At 40.6% G+C, this 16,346-nt stretch overlaps 1 protein-coding gene across 1 annotated transcript; it reads left to right on the top strand.

Annotated features, from left to right (window-relative positions):
* Window positions 1–1,339: 1,339 nt before the first annotated feature.
* Window positions 1,340–16,128, top strand: gal (galanin and GMAP prepropeptide). Its single transcript, XM_033038587.1, has 6 exons — window positions 1,340–1,559; window positions 1,685–1,765; window positions 3,834–3,888; window positions 12,058–12,144; window positions 14,430–14,507; window positions 15,921–16,128. The coding sequence occupies exons 2-6, from the start codon at window positions 1,685–1,687 to the stop codon at window positions 15,977–15,979; spliced, it is 360 nt and encodes a 119-aa protein (XP_032894478.1). The 5' UTR covers window positions 1,340–1,559; the 3' UTR covers window positions 15,980–16,128.
* Window positions 16,129–16,346: the final 218 nt, after the last annotated feature.

Below are 16,346 nucleotides of genomic sequence, written 5' to 3'. Positions count from 1 at the left end.
TGAGTATGGGGAAGGATATCTAAGTTTACAATAGGATTATATCAATTAAGAAGGTGGCCCAATGAATCACAAATGGAAGTTAATTCTGACAAGGGTTGCACTTTGGTATGTCAAACCAGGTTAACAAATGGTGCAGTCTGAAGAAGGGTTTCGGCCCGAAACGTTGCCAATTTCCTTCGCTCCATAGATGCTGCTGCACCCGCTGAGTTTCTCCAGCATTTTTGTGTACCTCAGGTTAACAAATGGTTGAGCCCTCAAGAGTGTTGCAGAACAGAGCGATCTGGGAGTACAAATGCAGGGTTCTCTGAAAGTAGTGAGTGAGGTGGACAGTATGGTGAAGAAGGCATTTGGCACACTTGCCTTCATTGAGAGAACAAAATTGTGGACATCATGATATAGCTGTACACATCACTGGTGAGACAGCATTAGGAGTACTATATGCTGATCTGGTTGCCAAGCTAAAGGAAGGATGTCATTAAGATGGAAAAGGAGTAGAAGAGATTCACCAGTATGTGACCTGGGTTTGCAGGCTTGAGTTGTTGGCAGATTGGTTACGGTGATACTTTTTTTGAAGCAGGCTGAGGGGTGACTTTATTGAGGTGGACAACATGGTGAGAGGCGTGGATAAATGGAACTCACGGTCTTTTTCTCATGAGAGAGGATTCATAAACTAGAAGCCATACGTGAGGGAGAGATTTAAGAGGGTAATCTGTATCTGGATTGAGCTGCAGAATAAACTATATAAACGAATACAGGTACAACTTTAAAAAAAACATTCGGACAGATATATAGAAAGTTAGGTTTTAAAGGCTATGGGCCGAATGCAGGCAAATGGGACCAACCCATTATGCAAAATTGGTCGGCGTGGACAAAGTGGGCCAAAAGGCCAGTTACGTTGCTATGTAGTTCCATACCTTTAACGTAGTGGTGTGTATTTCCCATTTGAAAGTAACCTCAACAGTTTTAAATCTAGTCTCGATGCACAGTTTAAAGTATTAAAGTGGAAGAGATTTGAATCTGTAACACCGATTGTTTTATCGTGGGGGAGTGAATAATGATATCGTTTTGATATCTAATCCTGAAATAGTATATATTCGCATTTTTGCAACTGTATAATTTAGTAAGTAATCTGAGATACGGATAATATAAAACTTCTGAGAAGCATAAAAAATGTACGTCCTTCTGTTTGATTTGACCCACAGTTCATTGACAATGCGCGGTAGGCAATTTGCGCTTTGTGTAGTCAGCCTGCGGACAGTGTACTCATCAAATGTAATTATGTGATTCGTGTCTCTAAGCAGCCAAATTACCTGAAAGTATACTTAATTTAATAGGTGCAATTTTGATACTGATGGGGGTGACATACAGTGTCAATAGAGCTCGTGACGCGGAAGAGAGATTGATGATGTTCGAGATTTTCCCTATATAGTGCATCGCCGTCACTCTAAGAACCTATGTTATGCCAGTGATCATTCCAGTCGAGAAGATCAGTAACTTCAACCGCATTATAAGATTCAAACTACTGAGTTCAGAAGAAAACGTAACACGCCCAAGTCAAGGTAAGATCATAACACTCAAACATTGATATTCAAATTACTTTGCTTTTCTTAACACGCCCGGGTTATCTCTCTAATGAACGATTCCTAAATGAATCTTATCGTTTTCTACTTCCTTTCGCTTTCAGATGCCGACCTTCGCCAGTTTCTTGTGTGCATCCTTCGTCCTGTGCATGGTCATCACTCATTCCTTTGGGTTTGCTCTCTCCGTGAGTATTGTTTTTGTAGGTTTCTGGTTTCCGTTTAGTCCTCCTTTATTTCAATGCATTTAGCCCGGGTTTGTGTGATTGAACATAGAGCTGCTTATTTTCGAGTTTCACCCGATAATGTCGAAGATTATTGAGAAAACACAAGTATGTGAGACAGGAATGTCTAATGTACAATTGTTTGAAATATCATACCGGGAACAGAAAATGTGGTGCTGCGGAATCGTGAAATTACACCAGAAAGTGTTCCAAGTCCTTGGCAGATTATTCAACATTTCATCATCATCATCACAATCATACTTTATTAGCCAAGTATGTTTTGCAACATAGGAATTTGATTTGCCACATTGTCATACCAATAAAAATCAATTAAACACACAAAATATATTTTAACATAAACATCCACCACGGTGACTCCACCACATTCTGCACTGTGATGGAAGGCGAAAGAAAAGTTATATCTCTTCCCTTTGTTCTCCCGCGGTCGGGGGCTAAAAATCAAGTCTGCAATTTATCCCGTCAGATAAAGCATAAAAATAAGTTTAATTTGACACCTAATTCACTTTCATATCTTCAGTATTAAAAAAGTTATGGTATTTTCATACTCAGAAATTAGCATCTTGTTCCCTATTGCTTTTCCATTGACTTAACACAAAAGCTGTGATGGAGGACAGTCAAAAGCCCATAACTTTCTTAAAAATTAAGAGAACTGAATGAAATTTTCAGTTATTATAGATTGAAGCATTCTGAAACAAATATAAAACATCTTACTTGGATGACCTAAATTAAAGCATATCATTAGTTAGTTACCTAATTGTAGCTAATTACAAAATTGACCGTTGTGACAGAAATAGTAATAAACACCCAGACTGCCTTGAAAATTCAAAAATGTGATATTCTCAAGATCAGAACTTTAACATTATTGTATTATATGCTGTAAGTCCGTAACAGATAGGTAAATAAATTACAATTTCTAGCAATAGACCAGGTCTTTATGGAGAAGATCAGTTGCTAGCTGGTACATTGGCATATCATAATCATTAGCATCATCATACTCCTCAGATGTTAACCAATAAGCAACTCTGTAACCTTGTTTTTTCACAACTTTTCAATTTTGGCATTGTAAACTACAAGTTTTTGCTCTTCAAACCACGCATGACATGCCTTTCTGCCCACTACTTTCCCATTAAGAATGTCCTGTAGATCATCACATTTGGAGTAGTCCAAATTCGGATAATCTCTGCGAATGCTGTCTAAATCAGTCTCTTTTGCTGGGCATTTGGATTGACAATTTTGCATTTCTTCTTCGGAGACATCTGTTTAAAATGTAAAGGAAAACAAGCACTGAACAGCATTAACAGAAACAAGTTATTATTTGCAGTTTTAGAAAAAAGGTAGAAATGATAAAGTTAAACGCTAAAACAAATAGTAAATACCCAACAAAAAAATTGATTTGATGAATGATGAATATGAATTTTCTGTTGGGTATTTACTATTTGTTTTAGCATTTAACTTTATCCTTTCTACCTTTTTTGTTACCCCATTTGGTTATTAATTTCCCTGTTTTAGTAAAAAACATCAAAAAGTCGCACACAAAGCCCGTGGCAGATCTGCAGCGCCGCTGAGGTAGGTTTTATAACATCGCTACATTGAAGGAGGCCACCTTAAACGAATCTCCTTTGCCTGCATGTAATGCATATCACTTCATATCCATGTGCCTATCCAATATCCCTTTAAATGGCACTATCATTTCTGCCTCCATCACCACCATTTCACATGTTCCAGGTACCTATCACTCTCTGTAAAAAACAAAAATGCCCGACACATCTTCTTTAGATTTTCCCCCTCACACCTTAAAGCTATGCCTATTTCATATGTTTAAGAAAAGGGGACTGGAACCAGCTAGAATTCAGCCTTGGAAAGTTCTGTGTTGGATTCCACTTTCAGTCGTTTAAAACATTAGCTTTTGTGTTTTGAGTAGTTGGTGTTTAATTTTAGAAATAGATTTGTTTTATTATTTGGGGGCACTGAAGATCACTGTAAAGATAATATTTAAATATTTCTCCAACAGGCAAAAGAGAAAAGGGGTTGGACACTGAACAGTGCAGGATACCTACTAGGACCACGTGAGTGCTGCACAAATAGTTTAAACGCTAAACATCATTTAGTACCTATTTGAAAAATGTCAGCCTTTGTGCCCAGTCCTGAGTAATAATGTACTGTCAATTAAACATCTTAGTAATTCAACAAACTGTGGTATTTGTGTGGCCTGTCTACTTTGGAACGTGAAGGGAAATTCTTACTAATTCTTGTAAATCTCTTTGATTTTCTTCTGCTGCTAACTCCCAAATGCTGGCTTTATAATATTGGTACTGTATCCAAGCATACAGTACCACAATTAAATTACCAAACTGGTTCTGGATCTTTGATCCAGATTCAAATCCCAACCTGGGAGTTGAGAAAATTAAATTAAAATATATCTGCGATAAATGCTGTAGTCACAGAAACTGCAATGAAATGACATGAATTGTCATTCATTAAATTGTCAGGGAAATCTGCCATCCTAATGGCGAGCTAATCATTGGAAGCAACTCTGATGACAATGTAAACTTTAATTTAGAAAGGCGTGTTAATCAAGGATCATTAACATTAGTTTGTTAAGGGAAGATCATGCATGAATAATTAATAACAAAGAGTGTGGATGACAGCAATGTACTTGATATGATTGATCTGTGTGGATTTTAGCAAGTCTTTTGACAAGGTGACATTTAGCAAGCTGGTCAAAAGCAAATTCAAGAAAGCAGGAAGCAAAGGTCTGTTGATATTGATGGATACTTTAGTGTCTGAAGGACTGTTCAATGGAGTTCAAAATATTCAGTCCCTTACTGTCCATAGATGCTAAAAAATATTGGTCATGGAGTTTACAAACAAGGAGGAAAGCTTTGGGCTGCAGACACAGTCTGGTCATTTAGGTGGCAAAGTCAAGTCAAGAGAGTTTATTGTCATGTGTCCCAGGTGGGACAATTAAATTCTTGCTTGCTACAGCACAACAGAATATTGTAAGCATAAATACAGAACAGTTCAGTTCAATTTGTTACAGTTCAGAGTCTGTTTGTTGACGAGTTTAATAGCCTGATGGCTGTGGGGAAGTAGCTGTTCCTGAACCTGGATGTAACAGATTTCAGGCTCCTGTTCCTTCTACCCGATGGTAGCGGAGAGGATGAGTGCGTGGCCAAGATGGTGTGGGTTCTTGATGATGTTGGCAGCCTTTTTGAGGCAGCGACTGCAATAGATCCCTTCGATGGTGGGGAGGTCAGAGCCGATGATGGACTGGGCAGTGGTCACAACTTTCTGCATTCTTTTCCTGCTCCTGGACGCTCGTTGCCGAACCAAGCCACAATGCTACCAGTCAGCATGCTCTCTACTGTGCACCTATAGAAGTTCGAGAGAGTCCTCTTTGACATACAGATTCTCCGTAATCTTCTCAGGAAGTAGAGGCGCTGATGTGCTTTCTTTATAATTGCATCAGTGTGCTGGGACCAGGAAAGATCTATGGGATTTGAAGTTCTTGACCTTTTCCACCAGTTGATATAAACGGGATTGTGGGTCCCTATCCTACACCTTCCAAAGTCCACAATCAGTTCCTTGGTTTTGCTGGTGTTGAGAGCCAGGGTATTGTGCTGGTACCATTTTGTCAATCGGTCGATCTCACTTCTATACTCTGACTCGTCCCCATCAGTGATTCGTCCCACAACAGTGGTGACGTCAGCGAACTTGATGATGGAATTTGCACTATGTCTGGCTACGCAGTCATGAGTATAGAGTGAGTAAAGCCGAGGGCTGAGTACGCAGCCTTGAGGCACTCCCGTGCTGATTGTTATCGAGAATGACACATTTCCACCAATAGGGACAGACTGTGGTCTGTGGATGAGGAAGTCGAGGATCGAATTGCAGAGGGAAGCGCAGAGACCCAGATCTGAGAGCTTGGTAACCAGCTTGGAGGGGATTATTGTATTAAATGCCGAGCTGTAGTCAATGAATAACAGCCTGACATATGAGTTTTTGTTGTCCAAGTGGTCCAGAGTGTAGTGGAGAGCCAGTGAGATCGTATACACCGTTGATCTGTTATGGCGGTAAGTGAACTGCAGTGGGTCGAGGTTCATGTCGAGGTAGGAGTTGACATGCGCCATAATCAATCTCTCAAAGCACTTCATCACTACAGACGTTAGTGCCACTGGTCGATAGTCATTGAGGCACGTCACCTTGCTCTTCTTGGGCACCGCTATTATTGATGCCCTTTTAAAGCAGGTGGGAACCTCAGACCTCAGAAGTGAGAGGTTGGAAATATCCGTTAAAACTCCAGCCAGTTGGTCCACACAGGTTTTTAGAACACGACCGGGTATACCATCCGCTTTCCGAGGGTTCACCCCCCTGAAGGATCTTCTGACGTCGGCCTCTGTGACTGTGACTGAAATACCGTCACGGCGAATGGGGGCTCGGTAAGGCACATCAGTGTTCTCCCTATCAAAGCGTGCGTAAAATGCATTGAGCTTGTCAGGGAGTGATGCTTCGCTGACAATTGAGCTGCCTCCTGATTTCGCCTTGTAGGAAGTGATGGCATTCAAGCCTGCCACAGTTGCCGAACATCCGTCTCACCCTCCAGCTTGGATCAGAAGTCCCTTTTGGCCTCTTTGATGGCCTTACCACAGTCGTATCTGGACTTCTTGTAGACCTCTGTAACTCTAGTCCTGAATGCCCGGGATCTGGACTTCAGAAGAGTGCGGATCTCATGGTTTATCCAAGGCTTCTGGTTGGGAAACACTCGGAAGGTTTTTGTTGGGATGCAGTCCTCCACACATTTATTTATGAACTCTGTAACTCTGTGGCGTATTCGTTCAGGTCTGTTGCCGAGCCCTTGAACATTGCCCAGTCTACAGACTCCAAACAGTCCTGGAGTTGTTCCTCTGCCCCCCCCCCCCCTCCCCCCCCCCCCCCCCCCCCCCCCCTGCACCGTAGTATGGTCGGATTTACCTAAGTGAGGGCGAGGGATAGAGCGATGGGCGTCTTTTATAGTCATGTAGCAGTGGTCGAGGGTGTTTTATCCTCTGGTGCTGCAGGAGACATGTTGGTAGAAGTTAGGGAGCGATTTCTTCAGGTTGGCTTTGTTGAAGTCCCCGGCTATGGTGGGAAATATCTCGGGGTAAGTTGTATGGTGCTTGTTGACCATGGTGTGCAGCTCCCCCAGTGCCAGATGGACATCAGCCTGGGGAGGGATGTAGACCGCGATCAGGATGATGGAGGTGAATTCACTTGGTAGGTAGAAGGGACGGCACTTCACAGCCAGGTGTTCCAGGTGTGGAGAGCAGGAGTTGGATAGGACGGCCATGTCTGAGCACCACGCAGAATTGACCATGAGGCAGACGCTCCCTCCTCTCTTTCCCAGATGCCAGTGTACGGTTCATGCGATGGATGGAGAAACCTTCAGGCTGGACTGCTGAGTCTGGGGAGCTGGGGGTGAGCCATGTCTCCGTGAAACAGAACACAGAGCATTCCCTCAGCTCCCTTTGGGAAAGCAGCCTTGCCCTTAAGTCCTCCACTTTATTTTCAAGGAACTGTACATTGGCCAGTGGGATGGTATGGAGAGGAGGTCGAAGTCCCCTTCGCTTCAGTCTGACCTGAAGTCCTGCCCGTCGGCCACGTTTCCAGACACAATAGAGGCATCTCCGTTGCTTCCATGTACTGTACTTACTGTACCTGCTGGTTCTGGGAACCTGCGCTGGAACAGGGATTCCCTTGCAGTCGGCAGCTCCAGCTCCGTTGCGATCAGGGATTCCCTCACAGTCGGCAGCTCCAGCTCCATTGTTGCTGGGAGATCCAGCCCGTCAGCTTTAGAGGTCTTCTCGGTGTTTCCAGGTACAGTACCTGTGATCCCCAGTCGGGTCGGGTGTTCTCCAGCGATCTAGTTCTCCAGTACTCTTGCAGTCGGAGGCTCCCGCAGCTGCGGGAGATCGCGATATCGCTAGTGCCTTCAAGTGCCCTAGCAGCTTGTCCGTTATGGCGCCGATTTGTGCCCTTTTTCTGATCCAGGTGAGTTGATTGTAGCTATAAATAATCCTCAAGTGCAAATAACATTCATTCTGGAGAAGTGGATGATAATACATTTTGGAAAGTGCAACATGACAAGGGAATACTCAATAATTACCATACTGGGAAGTGTCGAGGAACCAAGAATTTTGGAGTGTATACTTACAGATCCTTAAAGTTTGCACAGCTAAAGCGCACTGTGGGATATTTTCCTGTTATCTGAGGCATAGACTATAAGAACAAAGAGATTCTGCTAGAATTGTAGTCAACAACAGTTTGGCTACACCTTATTTTTGGTCACCATATTACCAGGAAGATACAATTGCAGTCAGAGGGTGTATAGCAGATTTACTAGTATGTTGCCTGGATTGAAACTTAATTGAACTGTGTAAAATTATCAGTGGTCTAGATGGAGTGAGTAAATAGCAAGGACCTATTTTCCTTGACAGAAAGATCACAAACCAGGGAACAAATTCACAGGACAGAATCATAGAAATTATATGGCACAGTAATCAGTCATCCAGTTCATTGTAACTGTGCCTCTCAAAGAACAACCTGTTCCCAGCTTCAAAGCGCTGATAGCTCTTTTCAAGAATACATCCAAGTGCTTTTTAACTTTGACAATTCTTTTTATTCGACTGCTTTCTCAGGCAGTCAGTTCCAAAGTCATAACGACCTTTTTGAAGTCATAGTCATACAGCGTGGAAACAGGCCCAACTAGCCCACACCGACCAACATGTCCCATCTACACTAGTTGCACCTGCCTGCATTTGGCCCACATCCCTCTAAACCTGGCCTATCCATATACCTGTCCAAATGTTTTTAAATGCTGTGATAACACCCGTCTCAACTCCCTCCTCCAGCAGTTCATTCCATATATCTACCAGCCTTTGTGTAAAAAAAGTTGCGCCTCAAATTCCTATTAAATCTATCCCTCCTCACCTTAAACTTATATCCTCAGGTTCTTGATTCCCCTACTTTTAACCAAGTAAAAGACAGTGCAATTACCTTATCTATTCCTCTCATGATCTTATACACCTCTATAAAATCACTCTTCATCATCCTGTCTTCCAAGGAATAAAAGTCTAAGGCTGCCTCAACTTTTCCCTACAGCCCAGGCCCTTGCGTCCTGGCATCAACATCTACTATTAATCACTATTTAAGAAGTACTTATTCTATTCTGTCTACAACATGCAAAATCTGACATTTTCTTCTGTTGTATTCAAATTATCCACATTGTATTCTCCTTAGAGCTCACTTGCCGACCCACCTTTATACCATCAACATTAAGTCAACTAAATCATTAACAATCAAGGACTGATCCATTAATTAACAATCTGTCAAGCTAAAATTACTTATTTATTCATATTGTATTCTGTCCTTAAACCAAAGTTGTTTCAATGCTAAAATATCACACCTGAATCTGTGAGGGCTTATTTTAATGCACCATCCTTTTGTGGTACCTTAAACAAAAACAGAAATGATGGAAGAACTCAGACAGTCCAGTGGTATTCTGGACTTCCTGTTGCAGTTTTGATTTCTTAGGTTTGCTGGCAGCTGTTTCATGAGTCCAGGACCATGAACCCACACTTGAGCGGAGTTCAACCTACAGGTCTATTTCTGCTTCAGCAAATGGAGGCTGTACTGAACCACTTCACAACATAGGCTTAATGGCCACATACATAGACCTTTCCTCTGAATGAAGAACTGGATTAAATATCTGGATTAAATATCAGTCAAGAAAGTACCAGTCATATTTGGCAATTAGATTTAGAATAAAATCTACTTGCACAACACACAAAGTTCTGTGCTGCACAAGTATTTTTAGACAACATCCTCTTAGAAAGAAAGCAGAAAAAATATGGGGAAAAAAGTCTTCATGTTTCATTATCCAATGCATCCTAGATAATGATTTATATGGAGCAACTAGCCATAATTATTATTATTTTGGTGGCTTACTAATAACTTGGAGATGAAGCACCATAATTATTTTTAAAATTCAATAGCAATAACAATTTAGAGTTTTGAATTTTATTTATATATTTTGTGGTTATAGAGATCATCATAAGATCATAAGTGATAGGAGCAGAATTATGCCATCAGCCCATCGTCTACTATGTCATTTATTCATGGCTGATATATCTTTCCCTCCTAACCCCATTCTCCTGCCTTTCCCCCATAACCTCTGACACCCGTACTAATCAGGAATCTATCTATCTCTGCCTTAAATACAGTGCATTCAGAAAGTATTCAGGCCCCTTCACTTTTTCCACATTTTGTTACGTTACAGACTTATTTTAAAATGGATCAAATTCATTTTTATCATCATCATATGAACACACAATTCCCCAGAATGAAGAAGCGAGAACAGGTGTTAAGAATTGTTTGCAAAATAATTAAAAATAAATAACTGAAATATCACATTTACATAAGTATTCAGACCCTTTGTTATGACACTCAAAATTGAGCTTAGGTTCATCCTGTTTCCATAGATTCTCCTTGAGATGTTTCTACAACTTGATTGGAGTCCACCAGTGGTAGATTAAATTGATTGCACATGATTTGGAAAGGCACACACCTTATATAAAGGTCCCACAGTTGACAGTGCATGTCAGAGCAAAATCTAAGCCATGAAGACTGAGGAATTGTCCGTAGACCTTCGAGACAGGATTATGTCGAGACACAGATCTGGGGAAGGGTATAAAACAATTTCTGCAGCATTGCAGGCCCAAATGAGCACAGTGACCTCCGTCATTCTTAAATGGAAGAATTTCTGAATCACCAGGACTCTTCATAGAGCTGGCCACCCAGCCAAACTGAGCAAACGGGGAGAGAAGGGCCTTTGTCAGGAAGGTGACCAAAACCCCGATGGTCACTCTGACAGAGCTCCAGAGTTCCTCTGTGGAGATGGGAGAACCTTCCAGAAGGACAACTATATCTGCAGGACTCCACCAATCAGGCCTTTATGGTAAAGTGGCCAGACGGAAAAATTGATGTCATGTGCCTCAGTAAAAGGCACATGACAGCCCGCTTGGAGTTTGCCAAAAGGCATGAGAAACAAGATTCTCTGGTCTGATGAAACCAAGATTGAACTCTTTGGCCTGAATGCCAAGCATCACGTCTGGAGGAAACCAGGCACCGCTCATCACCAGGCCAATACCATACCTACGGTGAAGCATGGTGGTGGCAGCATCATGCTGTGGGGATATTTTTCAGCGGCAGGAACTGGGACTGGTCTGGATCGAGGGAAAGGTGAACAGAGCAAAGTACAGAGAGGTTACAGTGATGAAAACCTGCTCCAGAACGTTCTGGACCTCAGACTGGGTCAGAGGTTCACCTTCCAACAGGACAACAACCCTAAGCACACAGCCAAGACAACGCAGGAGTGGATTTGTGACATGTCTGTGAATGTCCTTTAGTGGCCCAGCCAGAGCCCGGACTTGAACCCGATCGAACATCTCTGGAGGGACCTGAAAATAGCTGTGCGTCGAACCTCCCCATCGAACCTGACAGAGCTTGAGAGAATCTGCAGAGAAGAATGGGAGAAATTACCCAAATACAGGTGTGCCAAGCTTGTAGCATCAGACCCAAGAAGACTTGAGGCTGTAATCGCTGCCAAAGGTGCCTCAACAAAGTACTGGGTAAAGGGTCTGAATACTTATGTAAATGTGATATTTCAGTAATTTATTTTTAATTACTTTGCAAACATTTCTAAACACCTGTTTTCGCTTTTTTATTATGGGGTATTGTGTGTAGATTGATGATTAAAAAAAAGAATTTAATCCATTTTAGAATAAGGCTGTAATGTAATGAAATGTTGAAAAAGTGAAGGGGTGTGAATACTTTCTGAATGCACTGTATATCACTGAATTGGCCTCCACTGCCTTCTGTTGCAAAGAATTCCAGATTCACCATCCTCTGACTAAAGAAATTCCTTCTCATCTCCTTCGTAAAAGAACGTCCTTTCATTCTGAGGCTATGATTTCTAATCCTCGACACTCCCACAAGTGGAAACATTCTCTCCACACCCACTCTATCCACGCCTTTCACGATTCTGTACATTTCAATGAGGTCCCTCCTCATTCTTCTTAACTCCAGCGAGTACAGGCCCAGTGCCGTCAAATGCTCATCACATGTTAACCATTTGTTAAGAGGTATATTTTGAATTAATATAAGTTCTCTGTTTCACTTGATAATCCTGCTGCTCACAGAAGCCATGGATAATTACAAATTTATGAATGAAAATCAAGGCATTGCTGGAAAACGTGATCTGCAATTTGACGATGATATCAAACCTGGTAAGGAATTATTTCTCCTAGCTAATTGATTCAAACTACCAGCTTAATTTTCTATTGTACTAAGTGGCAATATAGAATAAATAGTAGCAAGTAAATTATACACATATAAACTACTAAAATTCTTAAACTAAATTTGTGTTTTCTATATTTTAACAATTTCTAATATTTTTATTAAATATTTGTAAATTGAAATTAATTTCAATTTACAAATATAGATTTCTTCATCAGTGGAATGGTCTACATGTAAAAGGTTAAGTTGGATTAAGTGGCTGACACATCTGATCATTAATGAATGGAGTAATGAACTGATAATCAAAACTGATACATCAATACTAACAATTAAAAATGTAAAATTGGATATTGGGGGATTATCAACATTGCAACTGGCTCATCATTCTAACCCAGCACCATTTGTTGTGAAGGGAGATGCTACATATCTGGAGTTCCCTGTGCACTTTTATTCCCCATATGTATTGGTAAACCTTGGAATCAGCGCAGCACGGATTCAATAGATTGGTTTCTGGGAAAAGGAAATTGTCCTTTAAGGGAGCGTGGATAAAATTGACCTGTATTTGCCCACTGAGAAAAATTAGTTATTTCTGAGATTTACAACATTATGAGACTGATAAACAAGATGGATACTGAGAGGCTATTTATTAGTGGTTTAAGACAGAGGTCAGAAGTCTCTTGACTCGAGGTTTGTTAACCGTTGACATTCTCTCACGAGACCTTACATTGCTCTGAGGTTGAGTGTATTCAAAGCTGAGATTGGTAGTCTTTAACAAAGTAACAAAGTAAGAGATAATATATATAAGCATCTGGATAAACAGGGTCTGATTAGGAACAGTCAACATGGATTTGTGCCTGGAAGGTCATGTTTAACTAATCTTCTTGAATTTTTTGAAGATGTTACTCGGGAAATTGATAAGGGTAAAGCAGTGGATGTTGTGTATATGGACTTCAGTAAGGCCTTTGACAAGGTTCCTCATGGAAGGTTGGTTAAGAAGGTTCAATGGTTGGGTATTAATGGTGGAGTAGCAAGATGGATTCAACAGTGGCTGAATGGGAGATGCCAGAGAGTAATGGTGGATGGTTGTTTGTCAGGTTGGAGGCCAGTGACGAGTGGGATGCCACAGGGATCTGTATTGGGTCCACTGTTGTTTGTCATGTACATCAATGATCTGGACGATGGTGTGGTAAATTGGATTAGTAAGTATGCAGATGATACTAAGATAGGTGGGGTTGCGGGTAATGAAGTAGAGTTTCAAAGTCTACAGAGAGATTTATGCCAGTTGGAAGAGTGGGCTGAAAGATGGCAGATGGAGTTTAATGCTGATAAGTGTGAGGTGCTACATCTTGGCAGGACAAATCAAAATAGGACGTACATGGTAAATGGTAGGGAATTGAAGAATGTAGGTGAACAGAGGGATCTGGGAATAACTGTGCACAGTTCCCTGAAAGTGGAATCTCATGTAGATAGGGTGGTAAAGAAAGCTTTTGGTGTGCTGGCCTTTATAAATCAGAGCATTGAGTATAGAAGTTGGGATGTAATGTTAAAATTGTACAAGGCATTGGTGAGGCCAATTCTGGAGTATGGTGTACAATTTTGGTCGCCTAATTATAGGAAGGATGTCAACAAAATAGAGAGAGTACAGAGGAGATTTACTAGAATGTTGCCTGGGTTTCAGCAACTAAGTTACAGAGAAAGGTTGAACAAGTTAGGGCTTTATTCTTTGGAGCGCAGAAGGTTAAGGGGGGACTTGATAGAGGTTTTTAAAATGATGAGAGGGATAGACAGAGTTGACGTGGAAAAGCTTTTCCCACTGAGAGTAGGGAAGTTTCAAACAAGGGGACATGACTTGAGAATTAAGGGACTGAAGTTTAGGGGTAACATGAGGGGGAACTTCTTTACTCAGAGAGTGGTAGCTGTGTGGAATGAGCTTCCAGTGAAGGTGGTGGAGGCAGGTTCGTTTTTATCATTTAAAAATAAATTGGATAGTTATATGGATGGGAAAGGAATGGAGGGTTATGGTCTGAGCGCAGGTATATGGGACTAGGGGAGATTATGTGTTCGGCACGGACTAGAAGGGTCGAGATGGCCTGTTTCCGTGCTGTAATTGTTATATGGTTATATGGTTATATGATAATGCAATCTAGGAATTATGGAGAAAAGTGGATGAGGGGGTCTTACCTTTACTCAAAGATCACATTCCATTCCTCATTTTGAATATAAAATTATAAAAATACATTTAAGACTAAACAAATCTTCACAAATATTTTTCCAGGTAAATTTCTACAACCCCTCACCGATGAAAGCATTGCACGTATTGCCATAGAATTTCTCATGTACCTGCACTTAAAAGGTAAGAATATTTAACACTGGAAACATGTTTAACAGGAAAATATAGAACAAAAATCAGGAGATGTCATTGATATGTTAAGGTTTCATGGATTGATGGAACAGTTTGTGAATGGTGTAATTTGATACTTCTTATTCAGATTAGGTGTCACAGTACTGCAAACCAGTTGACCTGATGGGTGATACTTACAGATTCCTGTACAGATTAAAAGGCAATTACCTGTACCAGTTAAAAGTTCTCAAACATGTATTTCTGTATTTTTCACCTGGTAAATGAATTACATTAAAAAATAAGTGGAATTTATATATTTTTTAAACACTAAATTGTCAACAAATGACATCAATGGTGTCATCAATCAAGCATTGTTACTCGCCTGCTTACTAATTAACAATTTGGGCTTTAAGGAAATCGAGAAATGTATTTCAATGTATTTTTTTTTAATGTAGGTCTGATACAGTTAACCAATCAAGTTATTTTATTAAACGAAGAGCCTGAATCTGAATAAGATAAGAGAAAAATATAGTTCTGGTCTGTTGTTTTTAATTCTTTGTGAAATTAATTAGATTGCACTCAAACCAGTTGCTTTTGATAGAGGTCAATAGTTTAAAAAAAATCCCAGTTCAATAGGAAGTGATAATGAATTGTTAATCTCACTCAAACGGACATGTTTAATATTTTTTAATATTAAAAACCAATAAAGGCAGCATTATTCGGGAAACAATTTAAACTACCACAAATTCTTAGTAGAAATAATGCAAATACTGTGTGCTGGATATACAAAATGTTCACTTTTTCTGTGATGAACATCTCAGTTGAGTAGAAATGCAACGAATTGTGGATGCAGCCCAGACCATCACACAAACCAACCTCCCTTCCATTGACTCCATTTATGCCTCACACTGCCTCGGCAAGGCCAGCAGCATAATCAAGGATGAGTCGCACCCTGGCCACTCCCTCTTTTCCCCTCTCCCATCAGGCAAAAGTTATAGAAGTGTGAAAACGCTCACCTCCAGATTCAGGGACCGTTTCTTCCCAGCTGTTATCAGGCAACTGGATCATCTTACCACAACCAGAGAGCAGTCCTGAACTGCTATCTACCTCATTGGTGACCTTCAGACTATCCTTGATCGGATTTTGCCGGCTTTACCTTGCACTAAACGCTATTCCCTTATCATTTATCTATACTGTAAATGGCTCGATTGTAATTTTGTATTGTCTTTCCGCTGACTGGATAGCACTCAATAAAAGCTTTTCACTGTACCCTCGGTACACGTGACAATAAAGTAAACTGAACTGAAAAATTTAGAACACGCATCTGAAGAAAAATGTGTGACCCTTGTGGGGGACTGCAATAAAGAGTCATAACATTGGTCCATTATATAATCTTGACCAGATGAACATTCTTATTTGTTTCAGAAATTGGTGGACTTGACAACTTGCAATCATTATTACCATCTGAGGTTGGACAGTCATAACCTATAGAACAGACTTTCTGTAACATGACAACATGGGATAAGCAACTGCAACTTCCATGATGATGAACAAATCAAATGATATTTGTCGCACTAAGATACATAGCAATTAGATGGTTGAAAATATTACTTGATATTAATTTTGTTGACTTTTATTGAAATTAATACTTTGTGAGATTCTTTGTTTCCTCATTGTGAAAAATGTGTAGATCATTAAAATTAGCAGCTGCAATTATTTCTAAGCTTGGAATTCTTTCACTTAGACATAAGGTTTTCTTTGTAACAACATTACCGAACTAACTACTGGGAGTCTGCCAGAATTATTGATTCAAGAATGTCCCGCCAGCCTCGTGAAGAGAGTTGACGATTA

The sequence above is a fragment of the Amblyraja radiata genome, chromosome 20, assembly GCF_010909765.2.
Source record: "Amblyraja radiata isolate CabotCenter1 chromosome 20, sAmbRad1.1.pri, whole genome shotgun sequence".
NCBI classification, from domain to species: domain Eukaryota; kingdom Metazoa; phylum Chordata; class Chondrichthyes; order Rajiformes; family Rajidae; genus Amblyraja; species Amblyraja radiata.
This window is presented reverse-complemented; position numbering and strand designations above follow the sequence as displayed.

Excerpts from the sequence above, each read along its gene's own strand:
- gal (XM_033038587.1), top strand. The coding sequence starts at position 1,685 with ATGCCGACCTTCGCCAGTTTCTTGTGTGCATCCTTCGTCCTGTGCATG. Across the intron at positions 1,766-3,833 it reads CCTTTGGGTTTGCTCTCTCC|GCAAAAGAGAAAAGGGGTTG; the intron begins GTGAGTATTGTT and ends TTTCTCCAACAG. Across the intron at positions 12,145-14,429 it reads TGACGATGATATCAAACCTG|GTAAATTTCTACAACCCCTC; the intron begins GTAAGGAATTAT and ends ATATTTTTCCAG.